General features: G+C 46.6%; 1 protein-coding gene across 3 annotated transcripts in view; it reads left to right on the top strand.

Annotated features, from left to right (window-relative positions):
* The window catches only part of NUAK1 (NUAK family kinase 1), a 68707-nt gene that overhangs the window by 19798 nt on the left and 27806 nt on the right, over positions 1-21103 (top strand). The window contains exons 1-3 of one of the 3 annotated variants that reach the window (XM_060025530.1): positions 415-427; positions 1565-1738; positions 9966-10086. In XM_060025530.1, the coding sequence (XP_059881513.1) occupies positions 10014-10086 (73 nt within the window). In that variant the 5' untranslated portion in view covers positions 415-427; positions 1565-1738; positions 9966-10013. Of the gene's footprint in view, positions 1-414; positions 428-799; positions 841-1564; positions 1739-9965; positions 10087-21103 lie in introns of those variants that run through there. The other 2 variants (XM_060025531.1, XM_060025529.1) reach the window with 2 other exon arrangements.

Below are 21103 nucleotides of genomic sequence, written 5' to 3'. Positions count from 1 at the left end.
AGGATGTTGAGGATGGTGCCCAGTGCCTGGCACACAGTAAGGGCTTGATAACTGGGAATTAGCATGATTACCACTAGCTATTGTTGTGAATTCTCTCCCAGCCTTTCTGGAGTGGGCACTATTATTGCTCCATTTTAAAGATGAGCAAGTTGAGGCTCAATGATTTTGGGACAAGCAGGGATTCAGCACTTGAGAGTTTAGCCAGGTCAAAGAAGACTCAGTGGCAGGGGGCTGGGGGCTGGGTTGAGTGGAATCAGATGCCCTATTACTGTTGTATGGTTTCATAAAGGTCCTTCTTCATACTTGGGGACCATGTCAGCCACAGCTCTTTGGCGTATACAGAACACCAGTTACCTGCCAGGCAGTGGAGATGTTGCAATGAATAAAACAGAAACGGTCTCTGTGTGAATGAAGCCTGTAAGTAATGGTGAGCAAGGTTAGGAAAGGGGACCTATATGTGCGTTTCGGGGGCTTATTGCAGGGGGTGGGTGCGGAGGAGGGGGTCAGCTGGAGAAGTTAGTTGCAGACAGTAGGGTGTGGGGGGATCCGGGCAGAGGAAATGACAAGCATAAATGTCCAGGGGCATGGACACACCCAGGCTGCTCCTTAAGTCCCTGTAATGACCACAGACCCCTGCCCCAACCGCCCTGAGGGTAGGCACTGAGTGATGGGTGTGGGTGAGGCCCATGGAGGCAACCGGCCTGATGGGGTGGCAGGAAATTTCCACCTGGGACTGAGCATGCGCCTTGGGGGTTGGGCTGGCAGAGCTGGGTGGGGGCTGTGCCTTTGTAGCTGGAGGTGCTTCTGTGACAACATCCCTGGTAGCAGGTTGGCCGGGCGGTAATTAGCGGGCTGACAAGCATCCAAATGGATTGTGCCGGGAGGTGGGGTGGGGGGTGGGGTGGGGAGAGGATGTTGGGGGGGAGTGGGGGGCGATGGGGGGGTCCAGCGGGGGGGGAAGCGGCTGTGGAGCAGGGATAATGGACACTGAGAGCTGAGAGCTTCTCCTGGAAGGAAAAGAAGCTGCTGCTTGTGAGGAGATGATGAATGAGGCCTCTGGGGGTGGGGGCGGGGACAGACTGCAGCCCGGGCTCTTATTCCTTCCCTGTCTGATCCGTCTTTTTTTTTTTTTTTAACATCTTTATTAGAGTATAATTGCTTTACAATGGTGTGTTAGTTTCTGCTTTATAACAAAGTGAATCAGTTATACATATACATATGTCCCCATATCTCTTCCCTCTCTGATCCGTCTTTGCGCTCTAATTGCTATATGCCCGTTTTTCGCCTAAGAGGGATTCTGTCAGTATAAAAATAACCTCTGAGGACTCTTTTCTTTCACTTATCTTTAAAATCACCCATGGTTAAAATATAAAATTTAAAGCCATGCCCTTTAATTTGTGTGTGTGTGTTACATGTATCCTACCATCTTAAGAAATTAAAAAACTTTCTTTTTTTCTTTGTTCTGCTTACCTGGATCAGCTAAACTCAGTTGGCTAATTTCCTTTCCCTTTGGAAGACTAATGTTTCTTTGGTCTTTTGTGTCCCTTTTTCATTGGTTCCCAAGGTCAGTGATTCAGTGGCCGCCTGAAGTTAATATTTAAAAGCAATGTTTTCAGTGAATTAAGAAATAACGGGAGAAGAACCGCCCAGGTATGCCTACTCACGTGTGATATCAAATCAAGCTTCAGATATTGGAACAAGGATCGGACTGAATTGGACTGAAAAGTGTCCCCAGCAGGTCTGTGTGAGGACAGCCCCCTGGCGTCAGATGGAAATGAAATCACGCATCGTGCTGTGAAACGGGTCCTAAATTGCCAACACGCTTAGGAGTGGCTGTCACCTCCGCCCCACGCCCCCACCTCAGTTTATTAATAATGCAGCAGTTCTGGGGACTTCACTGTGCTGGGGCCTGCCTCACATGTAAATGTGAATTTAAACCCTCTTTTTTGGGGTGGCAGTTTCAGTCCTGCTGCTAGCTGTGGTTTGGAATTTGGTTAGGAATCCCCACCCAGGGTATGATGTATCCAGGAGTGGAGTGGGAATCAGGACGCTTGTTGCCGTTCCAGTACTGCTGTTAGCTTCGTGAACTTGGGCCTGTACTTTAATCTCCCTGGGACTCGGTTTCCTCATCTGTAAAACGAGGGGGCTGGCATAGAACATTCTGGGGCCCTTGTAGCTCTAACATCTGCCAGTGATGATGTTGCTGGTTATGCCTTCTCGCCCTTCATCATATACACAATCTGATACGATCCCCACAGCAACCTCGTGGGGTCCGTGCTCTTGTCACCTTATTTGCAGATGAGGAAACTGAGGCTGTGACATGTTTGTCTGAGTACCTCCCTGTGCAGGGGGCACCTGGGCCAAGTTCCTGTGACTGATGACAGGGCCAAGGGGCTGAGGCTGGCTTTCTTAGCAGTTCTGGCTGGGGCTCTGCTGGGCTGGGAGCTTGATAAATCGAAGTTGCACAATCCTAAGCTTATTCAAGCTGTGGTATAAACAGTGTCAGAGTGATCAGATGCTACTACTTGAGGCTGTCCAACTTAGAAGTAACCTCAGCCCTCTGATCTGGTCTGTCCTCCCCCCAGAGCTATTGAAACCTGGAAGAAGAGTCATTGAGCTTTAGATTTCTGAGTTGGTGTTGCGTTTGGCTTTCAGGAATGCGAGAGTCCAAAAATAACCCCCTGCTTGGCCACTCGAGTCCCAGCTGAACAAGCCTCGCGTTTTCAGTATTTTTGTGATGCTGGTGTTGCCTGTGTAGCATCTCTTGTGCTACTGGAGACCATTTCCTGCAGGGGGCCTTGGGATGGTTTCTTAAGAGATTTCCAGCGGATCCCCGTAAGAGGGGGCTTCTCACAGCCCCGGCTAGACCCTCTCTCACAGAGCAGGCAGGATGGGGGGCTCCAGAGCTCACCTCCTCTCTGCTCCTCTGGACACATTCACTTTGACCAGGCGTGGGAGCTCCAGGTGGCCTGCAGAGCATGAAGTAACCCATGAGCAGCCAGCTTCCGTGGCCTCCGGGCATCCACAGGCCTGCCTCGGGCTAGGATGAGCCAGATGTCCTCTGGGAACAAACCTTCCCTTTCTCAGGGGCAAATTAATACAGGTCACTGAGTCCCTTCAAGGAAGTAGCTTGTTTTAAATTCCCCTCTTTCTAGATGGGCAGTTCATGAATTTTCCTTAATCATCGAGCATTTAATATGACTGCATAGTATTTAAGTTACAGAAGGAGTGCCATCCCGGCCACACTGACTGTGGTTTAAGGTCAAACTAAAGAGTGCCGCAGAATCACGGGGGAAGCTTGTAAAAAGTGCCCATCCCAGCTTGTCCTCATCCTCGAATTCAATAGGTCTGGGCTGGGCCCTGGAATCTGCATTATGGCAGTCAGCATCCCCCTTTCCTCCCCAGACGGAGGATCTGATGCAGGTGGTACACCAGCCAGCCTTTGGCCAAGTGCTGTCTCCTGGAATCTAACTGCGTGCTCGGGGTGGGCTTGTCGCTTGCTCTATCATTGCTGCTGGCGCTAACTTTCCATCGGTGCCTGCCCGGTCAGCCCTGGCCACTGTCTCCTGTTTACAAACCTCAGCGCCATACAGGGAATGTAAATCTGCCTGCAGTTTCTTAGTCATTAATTCCACTTCCCTTGTGGCATCGACACATGCAATAAAGACATTCTTCGCTCAGCCCTTGAAGGGGGCAGGTCCAGAACAAGGGATGACTGTATCTGTAGATAGAAACCTCCCAGGCCCTTCTGAGGACCTCCGAAGTGGGCCCTGGCCCGGTCAAATAAAAATCTGCTTTGCTGTTTCAATTCTGGAGATAGAACACATTTTTCATGGCAGGAGAAAAAAAAAATCAGGGTCATCTGAGGAAACACCATCTCTTATGGGGAGTTTTGGGAAATCGAGGATTGAGAGCTGATTTACACAGGATTATATGTTCAGAACCTCTTAGAAGGTTAAAAGGCTGGTGGTGGCGAATGGTAGGATAATGTTCTTTGAAGAAAAAGGTCTTTCTTCTATATGCTGTGCTCCCTGGCGTCAGGACGCCTCTCCTCAGAGCCTGCTGATACAACTCTTGGCTTCCAACCTGCTTCTGTCTGAAGAAACATCCACACATTGACATGAATCAACAGGCCAGAGAGGAAGAGGCCCACGGTGGAGCTGCCTTGGGTTTCCATGGGGCTGAACGTTGCATCACGGCAACTTGCTAGAGTGTTGTCCTGAGTTGGCCAGACTCCTCACAAAGAGCTGGGGGGCATTTAATTAATCACGGGCCTTGGCTGCAAGGTGGCCTCCTGGCTGGTGTCACCGTGGTGATGGCCGGGCACAGCCTTTCTAAGTGAAAGCCGTTTGGTGATCCTGGGGAGCTTTGGACCCGTGGGGCCCATGCGGAGCTGTGCCTTTGCCTTGAACTCGGGCCATCAACCAGGCCAGAGCAGGAACGCCCTACGCTGGCCTCCAACTTGACTTGGCTAACCATTCATTCCCACTGCAGATGGCCTCTGGGCCTCTTGGTAAGAAAAGGTCCCCTGAGCTGCCTCTGACTCAGTGCCTTGCAGCTCCCGTGGAGCCGTGGAACGTGGCCGGGTGTTAGATCACACCTGTGAATGGCAGGGAAGCTGCCAGCTCCTGTTGCCGGGATTAGAACTCAAACTTGTTCTCACTAAGTGATGCTAACGCCGTGTTTTATGGCCCTGTTTCTTCCCTGCTGCTCAGTCCCCGACTCCTGACCTCCCAGGACCTCACATGGGACCCTGTAAAAAACTTCATCTGCTTGGAGGGGGCCCATCACACTGGGCTTTGGGGACTGTTTGGGATCCTTTGAGAGATTCTGTCACCTGCCATGTTTGCTGTCCATCCCAGCTTTTTCCACAGCCTCGAGAATCAGCAGCCTCTGGGCTCAGCCTGCCTGGGTTCAAGTCCTCGCTCCATCTCTTCCAGGCAGTGTGACTTTGGGCAATGTTTATCTCCTCGGTGCCTAGGTGCCCCTGTACGATGGGGTTGTAGTTAGGACTAAATGAGATAAAGTCCACTGGCACATGGTTAACACATACTAGATATTAGTTACTGTTATTATTAAGAATATTGCCGTTGCTTTAAAAATGTTGATCTGTTAGGCCAAAGACAAAGCACTAAGATCTTGCTACTCAAAGTGTGGTCCCTGGGCTGACAGCACTGGTGCATCACCTGGGAGTTTGCTGGAACCCCAGAATCCCAGGCCCCACCTTAGACCTGTGGATTCAGAATCTTCATTTTGACCAGATGTCCAGGACCCCTTTGAGAGGCACTGTTCTGGAACAGCCTCCCTTAAGCTGACAGATGTCAATCCATGAGCACCGTGGGAGGTGGCTGTGGAGGGAAGAGGGTAGTGATTCTTTTGGTTGGAGCCTCAAATACACACAGTCTGCCCGGAATTTTCTCCACTCCCCAAAGCAGCCCGGGAAGATGGCTGGCTGCCCTGCTCTGTGTAGGCATGCAGGCTGGATATTAAATTTAACCTGTTCTTGCCTCAGTACAAATGTGGGGAAGGGGAGGATGTGTGTGGGAGGAATGGGGAGGGGAGAGGCCCATGTGATGATGTGCTGTGGGCTTGTCACCCCTTTAAACGTGGCCCAAGACCCTGTATCACTGTGTCGTTCTGACAGGCCTCGTTATAGTCACTGCCATTCAGTGAACACCTGAGGGCCAGGCACTGTACTTACTTCTCCTCCTTACAACAGCCCCAAGAGTTAGGACTTGCTGACCCCATTTTACAGATGAGGAAACTGAGACCTGTGAGGTTCAGGTTTGCCTGAGGTCATCCAGCCAGCAAAAGCCTGAGCTTTCATCATACTGCTCTGCTCCCCGTAGCCCTGCCTAGATCCCCGAGCTCTTAACATTCACAACGGCCACGGTGGAAAAGGAAGCCCAGCAGGCTGCAGAGCAGGTAGTTTTGGGTGATTATTCAAAAAAGGAAAAACAACCACTGCAGAAGAGAAGGCTGTTATATTTAGCAAGGGATCAGCATTGGCCGGGCTTTTTGCCTCTTAAACAGTCAGGCACCGCAGGGCAGAATTTGCAGGTCCACAGCCATAAGGTTTAATCATTGAACGATAGGGTGGCCTCATTTATAAGGCACACGGTGATGTCTAGACTTGGGAACACTTAGCAAAGGGGCTGGGCTGTGCATTGGGCTTAAACACCTGAGTTCCCAGCTTCAATCATTTTGAAGGCAGAGTGAAATCTCCCCAGCGCCTGCAGGAACCAACTGGACTTTTTTTTGGAGGGTGTATGATTTCAGACATTTGGTAACCGCTTCCTGCTGGGCCCTTTCCTTACCTCTGTCTTTCTTTGTAGATGTGGGTGAGGATTGAGGAAAACTGGGGAGGAGGTTTGCTCCATAATATCGGGCATTTCTGTGTATCTCTTTGGTAGCCTTTGGCCACTATTGGAAGGAGAAAGGGGAAATGGTCCTGAGGTTGCTTTTCGGGTTCCAGTTGTTCGTCCTCCTGTCTGGTCTCAGACTCAGGAGCCACGGATGCTCATGTGGGCTCAGCTGTTCTGAGCTTCCAGACATTTCTGATGAGGGTACAATTTAAAGACCCAGGAGAGAGATTCTCCTGCCCGTTTTGCACTTTGGGAACAAATGTGGTCTCCATTCCCTAGACCTTCACTTGCTGCCCCACGAGGAAGCAGGAGGAATTTATGGGGTATTGCCTCCGGGTTAAATGTGGCTGACATTTATTAAGCCCTTATCCTGGGCCAGGCATGTTCTAAGCCATTTAATCCTCATAGGGCCCTGTGAGGCAGGCCCTGTATTTTCCTGCTTGACAGATGAGGAAACTGGAGCACAGAGAGGTTTTGCAACCTGCTCAAGGTCACACAGCTGGTGAGTGGTTTTAGCCAGGATTCAAGGCCATGTCCTTAACCATCATGCTGCCTCACCGTGTGCTGGCTCAGTTTATCCTTCAACTTCACAAAGGAGGCACTGCATTACGTTACAGAAGCTGCATTTTTAGATCTCATTCTCCTTTTTAAACAACTCTTCAAAAATGTGACAACCATTTTTAGCTATCTGGCTCCTATGGAAACATCCTGGGAGCTGGATTTGGCCTCAGGCTGAATGTGCATCAAACAAAGAAGCAGGATAATTTCAGACGGTGTGGGAAAGGTGTAGGGAGAGTATAAGGCCAGGAGTGTCCTTATCAGGTAGAGGGGTCAGGGCAGGCCTCCCTAAGGGACCACGGAGCTGAAGCTTGAATGATAAGGATGTAAAGATCCGTGGTGTGTAAAGCACTTATCACAGTGTCTGTACCATATATTAAGTGTGTCGTGAATGCCGCTATTATTTCTATCCTTATTGCTTTCGTGGTTGGCCATTCATTGGATCTATGACCTTGGGTGAGTCATCTCCCGCTCTTGGGAGTTGAACTGAATGTCTCCCCTCTGGCCTTGACAGTTCTCAGTGATTTCTAGCATTTGTCTCCCACCACGCCTTTGAAATAGGGGGCAGAATGAGCCCTCTTTTACACTTGCAATAGAAGATTCATTGTCGGAAGAGGGAAGCTTTTGTGGAGGGACAACCACCATGGCTATTAACATTTATGGAGCCCTTTTAGTCTCCTCAGTGCCGAGCGGGGTGTGATTAGAATGTGGGCACTTTCCTCTTCACACTGGGCTGGAAACATCCCTCTGGCAAAGACACCGTGGGACCGTTGGCCTCTCGCTGCATGGTTGGGGGGATTGACAAGTCCACTTATTTTCTCAACCCCCGGAATGTCACTACCCTCCCCTGACCTTGGATGGTGAAAGAATTTACTTCTATTGTCATTTGACAATAGGGCCTCCCCAAGGCCAAGTTCAGCCTGCTGTATAATCAAAGGGGTAGTTTCACCACTCGGCCCATCTTTAGTTCCTGGAGGAATGTAGGAGTTGGTCCAAGAGCCACCCACATCCTCCATGGCCTGAGTGCGTTCACTGTCGGCTTCCTCCAGAGCAAGCTCCCAGGATCGCAGGCCCTGCTCAGATAAATTAAAGCCTTCAAGTCGTGTCTTTACATTTGACGTAAGCAAAGGCAGGCATTTCTTGCTGCATCCTGAATGGGGCTGTCGTGAGGGCCTGGGGGAGCTGGGGGGCCTGGCACCCTGGTGAAAGGGGGCCTTGAAGCTGGAAGCTCATTCATCTCTGTGAAGCCTCCTTGTCTCCCCAGATGCGTGGTCCATCCACACTCTAGGGAGGGTGCTACCTGCCCCTGGGTTTACAGCAGGGCGTCCTGTGTTTCCTGTTTGCTTTCCCCATTCCTCAATTGCCCACGTTAAGTAGGATGCCAAAGAAATCCTAAGTCACCTTCTTGACGTGCCTGTCTTGGTGGTGCTGTTTGACTGGAGTGGTCCCTCTGTTTTTGCTCCAATTCTACTATCACTTCCCTGGTCTGGCCTCTCATCCACCTAATAACATCAACCCCTGCCCCCCTGCCCTTCTTCCCTCCTTCCCCCTTCCCTCTCTATGTACCTGCCTCCCTGCCCACACTCAGTGTTTTCTCAGGCCTGCCACGCGCCAGGCATGGTTTTAAGCGCCGGAGAGAAAGCAGTGAACAAGATCCCCACTAGTGTAGGGCCAGGTAATGAATGACACCAATACTGATTTAATGACAGCTGGGGAAAGGTCTGCAAAGGAGAAATCCGGGGACCTGCTAGTTGATTTAACCAGCAAAGAGCAAAATCAAGAATAATAAGAGCTTCCTAAGTCTTGTGGCGTCACAGATGGACCGGTTGTATTTTAGAGACATTTCCGTGTATAGCGCTGCACGGGGATCTGGTGCCCAGTCGGAAACTGCAGATGATCACAGGTGTGAGTGCATTCCTGCTGCAGCCGCCCGTGCTTGACCCTGTGATAGGCGAGGTGTGGCCCTGGGCTGCTGCTAACAAGGACTTTTTCCTCCAGAGCCTTTGCAATCCGAGGGGTGGTTTTACTTCCTTTCATCCAGGAAAGGTTGCTAAGGTGAGGGTCGAGGTCACAAGAGGACCAGTTTGGAGGGAACTAAGCAGGCTTTCAGAGCTGGCAGCAAATCGATTGGCAGGTTTCCTTGTTACCCATGGCTAACCCCCTCTGCCAAAGTAGTTTTTGCCCCCCTTAGAGCCAAGGCGGATTAAATTACCAACCAACTTGTTTATGAGCAGAGATGAATTCATTGGCAAACATATTTCTTCCTTATTAGATTCCCATTGTCCTTTAATGTCCTTTTATTTATGTGTTTCTTTTGAGTAATTGCTCTGCGCCTTGGCCCTGGCAACTCTCTGCAGTTTGGATTTGCAGACAACATTGGCACGGAGCTTTTGGAATCAACTGGGGCTGGGCAGGGAGTCTAGCTTAGCTTCCTTGGTTTTACTCTGACTTTTCTCAAGCAGGGCCTTTTGGTCGTATCACTTGCTGTCAAAGGTGCCTTAGTGAGAGGAAGGATGTAGGAAGGATTTGGCTTCTGAGCAATTGCATCAGCATAGCATAAGCCAGAGTCTTAAAACCCAAGGTTTGAGCAGAACTGGCCTTGAGACAGGCCACGCAGGAAAGCCTTTTCTATCCATCACTGCGGCAGCTGTATGGTGGGGCTGAGTGATGCTAATTTCACCTCTCCATGTTTAGTCATCGACACCCTGTAAACCAAGCTCTCCTTTTTTCTTTTTTCAAAGGATCAGGATTCCTAGAGTAAATGAATCTGGCCACGTGAAGCAGCCCTCTGCTTTGTGGGAAAAAAAAAAAAAAAAAGCCACCATCCCAAACCCAGGCTGTTAAAACCTGATGTTTTCTGTTGTCTGGAGAAGGGTGTTTTTGCTATAAATGAAAGATGTGACGGGGGTATTTCGAAGCTGTGTTTTGGTTATTGTCAGTTCTGCCAACAAGTAACATCTGTATTTATTTTCCAAACTCTCCCAATGGCTGATTTGCATCTGTTTAGTTCTCTGAGTAACATTTCATTTCCTGACTTTATAGGTTGCTATAAAATCCATTCGTAAGGACAAAATTAAGGATGAACAAGACATGGTTCACATCAGACGAGAGATTGAGATCATGTCATCCCTCAACCATCCTCATATCATCAGTATTTATGAAGGTCAGTGATTTTTTTTTCACCCCCGTATCAGTTACCATTTCTCATACCATGGGGCCTGCCAAGATTTTTAGGTAATTGCCCTTCTGGGCAGGAGCCAAGTATTTTTTCCTCATGATGCAAAAATAGCTGGGTGTTATCTCTTATTTGGTTACCTTGAGTGCAACCAGACACATGTAGCACAGCGCACTTTGGTGATAAAGTAGCTGTGGCTGGTGACTCCTTCTGTCTTCCCCGTTTCTTGGTGGTTGCTAAGCAACCCACCTTATTGAAAACCACTATGTGAGACAGCCGTGGTTTCTGGAAAATGGCAGTTTTCTGGGTGGCCAAGTAACGGTGGATCTATTGTAAATGTCATTCCCCAGAGCTGATGCTTCAGGGGTGGTGTCATGAGTTATTCAAAGTTAGCCTTTCTGAGTTAGGAATTAACTTCCAGCAGGTCCAAGAAATGCCAAGGAAGAAGAGGGATCTGTTGGTGTGACAGATACTTTGCAGATGCAGTTCGAGTTGTTGGTGTTTATAGAAGGACAGGGAGGGGAAGAGCTTATAAAGGTGCTCATGCTTCAACTCTTTAGTTCCTCATGGGAAGAAATGGAGAGTATAAACTTCCCAGTCTGTCATTTAAAAAAAATATCCTTTAAAAAATTACACAAGCAACATGTGTTTATGGCAGAAATGATTGAAATACAACTGTTAAAATTTTAAAAATAATTTCTGCTCTCTGCTTTTGATGAATGGCTCTTTATACATATTTATATTTTTAGTCTACTTTTCTATATCTGTAATGTGGTTTTTATCCAGAGTTAGATCATACTGTTTATACTGGGTTTTAGCATGATTTTTTTTCATTTTTTATATCATGCATCTCTTCCTATATCAATAAATATTCCACTATAAGGACATTTTAAAAGGCTTTATAGTGTTCCATTTATGGACATACCATAATTTATTGGATCTATTTTCTTTTGTCAAATATATAAATTGTTTTAAATTTCTGGTTATTATAAACAGGGCTTTAAAGAGTCTCCTTGTACATCATGTTTACATTCATTACTGATTATTTTCTTATGAAAAATCCCTAGTCTTGGATTTACTGAGTCAAAACATTTCTGTAGAATATTTTTTAATATATGGTTGAGTCAGAAAAATAAACCTATTTTTAATTTCTGGTCTGTTCATCATAACTTATACAGTAAGGGCTAAGAGGAAACCAGACGGTGACCCTAAAGTTTTTCTGATATTTCAGTTTTCCTTCTTCTGGTTCCCTGCTGGGTTTTGCTATGCTTTTTTCCCCCTGCTATTTCTATTTTTGCTCCTCATGTAGAAGTAAATGCTGGTAATATCTTTTATCTTGATCTTTCTAAAGCTCATTTTTGGGACCCTTGGAGATAGGATTTTTAAGGGGGAAATCTGCATTTATTCAGTCACTTATTCATTCCACAAACATCTCTTGCAGTGAGTCTCAAACTGCAGTCCCTGGACCAGAAGCATCAGCATAAATTGGGATTGTTAGAAATGCAGAGTCCCAGGCCCTGCCCAGGACCTGCCGTAGATATGTAAACAATATATTCTGGGACCAAGGAGGCCCAAGCTTAGAAGTTTTCATGGAAATATATGGCATCCAAGCTGGGCCTTGAAGGAGGTTTTTGGAGGAAGAATTGACAAAAGTAGAATTCCAGGCTGATAAAACAAATCTGAATATGCCTGGTAATTGAGGGGAATTTCCAGAAGTGAGAAGTGAGTTGAGATACAAAATGCAGGATGAGAGTGAATTTTATTAAATGTGGAGTGTTTTTGCTCTTTGTGTTGCCATGGAAACCTGAAGGCCATCATGCATAGTGTGGACCAGTGTGGGTCACGTGCTCTGTGTGCAGTTCTGTGAGATTTCTTAGCCTAGAGCTGGAGGCTTCTTTACCAGGAAGCAGAGTTTTAATCCAGCATGAAGTTTCCAGTTCTTTATTTGGGAGACGGGTCTGTGGTCACAGAAGTCTGGCATCAGGAAGCCTTCTTCTTTACTAGCATCATGCCCTCCTTGACCTTGGGAATCCTTCAGGCTGAATGGGGAACAGGAATCTGTCCCCCTTCCAAGGGAAGGCCAGAGATGAACCTCAATGGAAGAACATCCTATTATCAAGGTCAAGGCCTTAGTCCAGCCCCTGCTGGAGGCTTCAAGAAGAGAAGCCCTTGCTCGTAACTTTAAAGATGGGTATCAGCATGAATTAAAGTTCTTTGGGTGACTAGAAATAACTTTCACCAAGGCCTCAGGTGAGAGCTTGGGCTTCAATTCATAAAACCCTTAGAACTGGCTTTAGGGAGTCAGGGAAGAGCTTGAGTTCTCACACCAGACTTGAGACTTTGAGCAGGATGGTGGGCCTTTCAGTGCCTCAATGACTGCACCTATATTGGGATAACAATTCTACCCCCTCCTAGGGTTTGTCAGTAGGTTTAAATGAGATGATACATATACTGGTAAGCTCAAAAAGGTCATTGTTATGAAGACCCCATAATCATCCTAAGTAGTTCTTAATCTGGGCCATTGACAGGATATTTCCTGTCATGAGTGAGCTACAGGGGGTCTGTAAATCCTCTGAAATTAAGTATGTAACTATGTTGTCTAAGCCACTGGCTACAGATGGATATTAAAATTAATTGAAATAAAAATTCAGCTCCTCAGACACTTTAGCCACATTTCAAGTAGCTCAACGGCCACATTTGGCTAGTGGCTGCCATATTGGACAGCATCGTAGTTGTGGAAACTGAGGCTCTGGAAGGTTCATGACTCCCTGGGTGTGTTTGTTTGCTAGGGCTGCTACCACAGACTGGGTGGCTTAAACAATAGAAATTTATTTTTTCTTGGATTTGGAGGCTTGAAAGTCCAAGACTAAGGTGTCAGTAGAGTTGGTTTCTTCTAAGGCCTCTCTCCTTGGCTTGTAGACTGCCATTTTCTCCCTGCGTCTTCACATCTGTATGTGTCTGTGTCTAAATTTTTCCTTCTTAGAAGGACACTAATCATTTTGGCTTAGGGCCCACCCTAATGACCTCATTTTAATTTGATTACTTCTTTAAAGACTATCTCCAAATAGGATTGCGTTCTGAGGAACTAGGTGTTAGGACTTCAACATAGGGTTTTTTGTTTGTTTGTTGTTTTGCAGTGGGGCTGGGAATATTCAGCTTATAATACTGGGTACGCTGGCTAGTTGGTGGCCCTGGCACACAGGTCTTCTTACCCCACTTGTTTTTTTTCCCTCTGCCAGGCCTCAGCCCTGTATTTCTGACCTTGTGTCTTGTTTTGCTGGCTCTGCAGCCCACCACTGTGCCCCAGGCATCCCCCTCAGCCTGGCCTTTTCCCTCCTTTTCAACCCTGGGGTGTGGCAGGGGCAGTGCAGAGGTAGCAATGCTGGTGGGAACTGAGTCTGTGAGTTAATACCCTGGTCCCTCTGTAGCTCACAAAGTGAAACCTTCTCCCTGGAAGCTGATTGGTCGTTTGATGGGCCAATCAGGAGCCTTAGCTGAGTTCAGACATGTGTTAATTTTCTGAGTGAAAAATCAGTGCCCAGGCATCTAATTGGCTGTTTGGACATTAGCTAAGTGAACTTTACAATTTCTTCTTCAACAAGGACCTTTGTGATTTAAAACAGACACACACACACACACACACACACACACACATACATCCTAGCAAAAGCAGCAGTAGCAATAACAATAATAGCAGCAACATGACAAAGCAATGATGCGCCTAACCCTGTACGTTTAGGACCTCTGGGGTTTCATGTGGGGAATGCACCATTTTGGACTGTACAATCAGGTGATATTGTAATAACCAGTTCCAGAGGAATAATTCATTCATTAAAAAAACTAAGTGCCCACTACGTGCCAGGCCCTGTTCTAGGTACTAGGAATGCAAAGGTGAACAAGGCAGGCTCTGGGCTATGGAGCTGAAATTTAGTGAATAGACAGGCGAACAGATAAGTGACTTTTGAGCTGAGACCTGAATGGAATGAGAAGTGAGCCCTTTGAAGACCTGGGCATTCCAGGCAGAGGGAACAGTATGTGCAGATGCTCAGAGAAGGGAAGCAGCTTGTATTGTGAGAAGTGACAGAGGGCCTCTGAGACTGAGGGACTGAATAGGGTGGCAGGAGAGAGGAAATTGGAGAGGGCCATATTTTGACCACATTGGCTAAAGGAAAGAGTATGGATTTTTTACACCAGGAGTAGGGGGATGCCACTGGTTTTGAGGGAGGAAGTAACATTTTAAAATTAACACTTGAAAGTAATACTAATAATAGCTTGGAGTTATTGAGTGTTTACCCTGTGCTAGGATATGTGTATGTATGATCTCATTTAACCCTTATATCCATGAAAGATGAATTGTTAAGATCCCTATTTTATGGTAAGGAAAATTCAGCTTGTTGGCTAAGTGCATTTTCCAAGGTTATACCAACTACTAGTAACTGGTGGATCTGAGAGTTGAACTTAGCGACACTCTGAAGCTTGTGCTGCTGATACTAACCAGGTATTTGGTGGTCTGCAGCGACCCCTAATTGGGGGCAAGCCTTGTCCTAAACCCTGTGATACAGATAATTCCTGGCCTTCATAGAGGTTACTGTCTTAAATATGTGAGAGTATTAAATCCCAGCTTGGTGGGTATTTTAGAGAATATTTCTGCATACATGTTAGGAAGAAGCTTGGGTCCCCAGTCCAGTAAATTCATAGGTCAGGTGTTTCCTAAGCTGCAGTTCATGGAAATGTAAGTTATTTGTATATTATTCACAGTACCTGCAGGCTCATAAAACCTGCAGCTTCACTGAATCAGTGCTGCTGTTCACCAGATCTCAAAAATAATTCCTTTTAAATGTTTCTTTCCCAAACCAGATCCTGGGGTTACTCTCCTATTGACACGTAGGTGAAGGTGATTGACCCTCAAATTTATCAACTCTGTGTAAACACACCAACCATAACTGGCTTCTAATGCTAAGTAAATAAAAGAGGATAGACATACACCTTCTAGCGTGTGATGCTATAAGGGTAACCTAATCGAGAGAGAAAAGGAAGAAAGAAATCTCTGGCACCATCTTGGGATGGACCCCTGTTTTCAGTCAAAGGAATTCCATTCTCTCAGCAGGGAGGTAATTGACAATAAGGAAAGAACAGCTGAAAAGGAAGTGCCCCGGAGCTTTCAACTTGGTTTGCCTAGGATGGAAGAGATAAAAACGGTTTTTGCCTGGGGGTCTGATTTCAGGACCCAAGTTCAAACATCAAAGGCACATTGTCTCACCCCCATTTCCCCTTTGGAAGCCCAGGAGACTCAGTCTGCAAAACCACGACCCAGCATCTTGCTGCAGAACACTTCAGGGAAACAGCGCAGTCCAGCATGTAAAAGCAAAAAGGTGGGGAGTGGGGAGATTGGACCGTGCCTTCACGTTTATGCTCTTGTTTTTTTTTGTTCCTGGAAATCTCTTTTCTTGGTCCTGCAAGATTACATCTTCTCTCTCGGCCCTTTTTTACATTGTGATATGCCAGACTGGCCAGCCTTTTCATCACATCCCCTGTCTTAGGTAAGGGTGAGCCTGGCTTTCTGGGACAAAGTAGGATGGCTATTTGGCATTTGTCAGCTGTGATCTCTTGCCTTTGGGAGAGTCTCTCAAACTTCAGAAACACAGTAGCAAGCAAATGTGTTTCTTTTAATAATCATGTGAGTTTCATGCCCTGGCTCCATGAGCCTTAAACCTGCTGTCCATGAGAAGATGTAAAAGAGTCCATATTCTACTAAATTCTCCGAACTCCTACTGTGGAGACGTTTTGGATGAATTTACTATCAGTTAAAAGCTCCTTCCAGCTTCTTAGAAGTACACATTACAATATGCTTTTTTAAGCTACCTGTGCCTTATGAGATTCCGATAGATCTTTCTGGAAGGGGATCTAGTTCTTGTCTCTTGGTGAAAATCACTGCTTTAAAAATCCAGGCTCTGATGACGGGCATTCCTGCCTTCTCCTCCCTTGCAACTTGTGACCAGAGGCAATGAGACCAGTGCAAGTTGTTTCCACAGAACTCAGCAGAGGTCCTGGAGTGAGAAACTTTTGCTGCCCCTGGAAGAGAACCCCTTGAGGATGGCAGGATCCTGATAAACTGCCGAATAATACACTTGAGCACGATTCTCAGAGGGTGACCCAGGACCAGAAGCATCAGCATCTCCTGGGCCCCCATCCCAGACCCACTGAATCAGAAACCCTGCAAGTGGACCTGACGTTCTGTGTGATAACCAGCCCTCCAGGTGACTCTGATGCACTCAAGTTTGAGAAGCACCATATTAGAAAAACCCCTGCTCAGTAGGTTAGAAACTAAAGCAGGGCTTCATTGCGAGCGTCAGTGATTTGGAAATACCTACAATGGAAGCGGTTAACATTTTTCTTCTCTGGCTCAATCCAGAGTTTTCAGGCAGCAGGCAAATCCTGATTTAGGCTCTTTCGAAGCCAAGGGACAGCTGATTTGATCTAACAAGGTCTGTGGGTCACTGATACTACCCCGTGTTCTTATTCATTTGCTTACTTAATCATTCATTCATTCATTCATTCATTTTACGAAGATGTATTGAGCACCTATATGCCAGGTACTGGTCTAGCAGGGTGAATATGTAGGCATTGTCCAAATGGGCTTAGATTTGAATTAATCAATTGCTTTGCCAATTGCTACTGTGTGACCTTGGGGTAGTGACTTACCCCCTCTGAGGCTTGGTTCCCTTAGCTATAAAATGGGGTCAATAGCTAGCTACTTTATAGATAAGATGGTGAGGATTAAGATAATGAATAAAATGGCTAAGCTTGGTCCCAGATACACACTCAATAAACCATACTGATCATTCTTGATGTGATGTGAGTTAGAGATCTGAGAGGTCCTTTCTGGCTGGAATAGAAACCTCTGTTGGGAGGTGGTAGCAGAGAAGGTTGAGGCCAGATTGTCCATTTCAGTGATTCTGAACTCTGGATGCACATTAGAACCTCATGGGGCATCTGCAAGAAGAAATGCTGATGCCTGGGCCTCACCCCTAGGGATTTCAATTTATTTGGCCAGTCTGAGAAAGATGGGCTTGATCCTCCAACCAGGAGGAAGTGAGCCCTGCTCTAGAAACTTGTCTTGGTCCGATCATTTGTCATCAGTGGATTCCAGAGCAGAACATGTGTCTGGCAGCTGTCACCAGTGAGCCGTGGGCGATACCTTTGGGCTTGGGTTTCCTTCCTCAGCCATTTGGTTGCTGCCCTCATCAGGGACTCAGAGCCCCATGAAACAGTTTGTTGAACTTGGCAAAGTGGTGTATTATGCTTGTGTTTACTCTTCTGAACCCATGGCGAATTGCTGAGCATTTTAACACACTCCCTCTGCTGTCAGATTCACAAGTTCCACATGAAGTCTCTTCAGACTGCATCCAAATGAAGGACCCACCCGTTAATCACACAGCTCCAGAGAGTTTTCTTCACTTATAATCAGACAAACAAGCTCTTGGGCTGTGAATCTGTCCAGTCACGTTTCTAATGAGTTTCCTATGAAGTTAGCTATTTGACCTTCAAGTGTATTATTTTCATTGTTTTCATTTGATTACACCCAAGTCATTTTTCTAGAGGCTGGAGATTAGAAATAAAACAACCCAACACGAATGCTACTCCCTGGCTGTCCTGCCTCGCCCTCTTGGGTTTCCTGGAATTCAATATTTTCTAGTGCCTCAAATAACACCACTAGTACTTGAAGCTGATTTTTAAAGAAAAAAAAAAAAAAAAAAGGAACTGTATTGCCATGTAACTTAGGGTCTTTTGAAATGAACTGGGATGGCTCTGTTAATTTGCCGAGGATGCAAATTAGGAAGGCTCATGGAGTGTAGAAGGGGGGGTCTCTACAGTGACCATACCCTACAGAGGAGATTTGGATATTGAAGGGGGATTGGACTAGATGAACTATAACTTCTAACTTGCAGAGTTTGAGGGTTTTTTGATTTGGGAATTTGTGCTCCGCCCCCTCCAGTGACTTCTGACAGTGGGTTCATCTGGTAGGTACGGCTCCAAGATTGACATCTGTGCTTTGGAACACCACTGGGGACTGAAGAATGGACCGCAGTTAAGAGAACCAGGCTTGCGGAGTCCTTTGATGTCTTTGTGTTAGTTCACTCTTTCCTCTGTTCTCCTACCCCTCTCCCATCCCTCAAGGGCACAAATGCAATCGCAAGTGTGGATTCTGCCAATGCAGATCCATAATAATCCTGGATTTGAGCCAGGCATGTCTTTGTTTGTTCTTCTTTCTTAAACTAAGATTTGCTGCCTGATAATAACAGCTGACACTTACATGTCTGCTGACTGCTGCATGCTGGGGTAATCCTCACAAGGAGGATAGAAGCTTCATTTTAACAGATGAAGAAACTGAGGCAACAGAAAGGTTAAGTAACTTGCCAGGGTCACTCAGATGGGTAAATGGCAGGACCTGGATTTGCACCCAGGTAGCCTGGCTTCGGGAGTCAAGCTCTTAAGCTCTGAACTCTGTTGCCCAGCGAAGCAGTCTAGAATTTAGGGTTGACAAGATGGTCCTGAGCCATACCTCAGGGTCAGGCAGTGGCTAGAGCCAGAGGTGTGATGCCCACAAGTTTGTCTTTTCCACCCTAAGTGATAAGGGTGGGGTGAAACCATATAACAGAGCCACCTGTGGGGATTCTCAGGAGAGGGAGACTAAGGCTGTTTTCACAGAGGGTGGGGTTTCTGTCCCTTCACTGTGCAAATTGGGGGAGCATGCTTTTTTCCAGAAGTTCACTGTGGAGGAGGGTGGAGTCCAATGGTTGGTCCTACATGGCGCCCTGATTCCTTCTCCCACACAGCCCCTCTATCCTGGTCACGTCCCCTGCCCTCCTAGGGTTTGCTATTGGTCTCCCCAGATGGCACTAATAAATGGTACTTGGCCAGCCTTTTTCATCTGCTCTTTCTCGGGCAGCTTATACACTTTCTTTCATTTCGTCTGCCTTCTGTGGAGTCCACTGCTGGCAATGGGTGGCCTTCTTGACTCTGGTTCTCCCGGGGCATGCCAGCCGACATCCAGAAAGAGTTTTGGTTTAAGAAAAGACAATGAGTGAACTAAAGAGCCTTTCAGTGTCCAAACCAGGAAGCACATTGGGTCAACTCTGACCAACTCACTGATGATGGGAGAGCTGCCAGTCTAGGTTAATTTTCTCACTCTCACTGCCCTGGGCTTTCAGACTTAAGGGATTAGAGGACCATTTTATGAAGGTCTAAGCCCATGAGGTGTCTGAAGTTTAGTTCTGGGGAGGGAACTCTTAAAGTATGAATCTTGTATTGACTAAATGACCCAACTAGGCTGCAGACAGTTCTTGCCAAGGAAAGATCACTCCATTTCTGAAATGAAAAAGAAAATGACTTTCTGGGAGGATCCTCCTGAACTTTAATAAGAGAGCACCCTGAGGAGTGGAACGGTGCTTCTATCTGAGGGCTTAGGAAAGGAATAAAAATGCTGCTAATGTGAGGAGGCCCTGCCATGGAGCGAGTGGCAGCACCCTGGAAGTGATTTAGGAGATGGAGTCGATGGAAGGCAAAGGCATGAAGAGAATTCAGACTGGTCCATCCTAGGCTCTTGGCCTTTCACTTAAAACCAACGGACGAGTCTTCCTCTCTTGAGGTTCCATGTTAAGCAGAAAGAGAGCCTCCATTTTTTATAACCTGCTTCTCATGGAACGTCCTGTTAATTGATTCTCACCCTCTCCCTCCCCAAGCCCATTTTCTTCCTACATGGCCTCGTATTTGGCTCTAAATGACCAGTGGATGGTTGAAATCTCAAGATCTCCTCACTCATCGGCGTCTCTCCCAGGCCAGGCCACTGTTTTTATCGTATGCATTTTCTCAAGTTATACAAGTTGTGTTATTAACCCCAAGGGAGGGAATGGTTAGGAGTTGGGTAATTAGCGTGGTTGTGGAAGCCAGACAATTAGAAGGCAGAACTGGACCGTCAAACTGAACATCTGACGAAATTCAGAATTAATTGGGAGAAGTAGCTGTTACTATATAGCAGCCAATTCCCACTCTCCCTTGAAATGGAAAACAAACAGAAAACAAGAAGAATAATTCAAGTGGGTATCCGGGAAGAAGGCCCTTCTGCGGAACAGTAGAAGCAAAAGGAGAGTTCCACGCCTGTTTTCTCTAGGAATCTCCTCAGGCCCACTCAGGCTGCCTCACCCATCGTTCTCGCTGCTCATCTGGGGACTTAAAGTCTATATCCCACAGGTTAGCATTTGATTTATTTTATAAGTACTAGTTTTATACAACTAGATAGCAACTCCTTGAGAACAAAGACCGTCTTATGCTACATTTGTATCTCCTTTAACACATAGCAAAATGTTCAGGTAAATGCTTCAGATAGGCTGATAAACAAGCATTGTCAGAAAAGGGAGTGATGTTGGTTCTCCTTAATGAAGGAGAATCTTTACTGAGTATTAGGCAAGGAGAGTAAACCTATGATGGAGGAAAGTGGTGGGGAGTCATGGCGAGAATATAAGCTTTCAAGTCAGCCACATTTGGGATCAGATCCTTACTGGTTATCTGCCCAACAGACATGCATACAGAGGAGCATCAAAAGACACACACAAGAATGTTCATAGCAGCATGATTCGTAATGACCCTCACCTGGAAACAACCCAAATGTCTCTCACCAGTAGAATGGATAAGTTAGCATGACACACAAATTGGAGTACTCTACAGCAACGAGGATGGACGATCTTTGACTACGTGGAATGGCATGGATTATTCTTACAAATATAATATTGAACGAATGAAGCCAGATGTGAAAGCATATACTGTATGCTGCATGATTCCATTTTTAGAAAACTCAAAGTCCAAAACGAATCTATGATATTGGCTTATATACATATCCTTGGGGAGATGGTTAGTGACCGAAGAGGACGTGGGGGGGGGGGCGCTGGCCACATTGTTTCTAGATCTGAGCGCTGGTCCTCTATTTAGGAAGTAGGGGTGATATTAA

This window comes from Delphinus delphis, chromosome 11, assembly GCF_949987515.2.
Source record: "Delphinus delphis chromosome 11, mDelDel1.2, whole genome shotgun sequence".
NCBI classification, from domain to species: Eukaryota; Metazoa; Chordata; class Mammalia; order Artiodactyla; family Delphinidae; genus Delphinus; species Delphinus delphis.
This window is presented reverse-complemented; position numbering and strand designations above follow the sequence as displayed.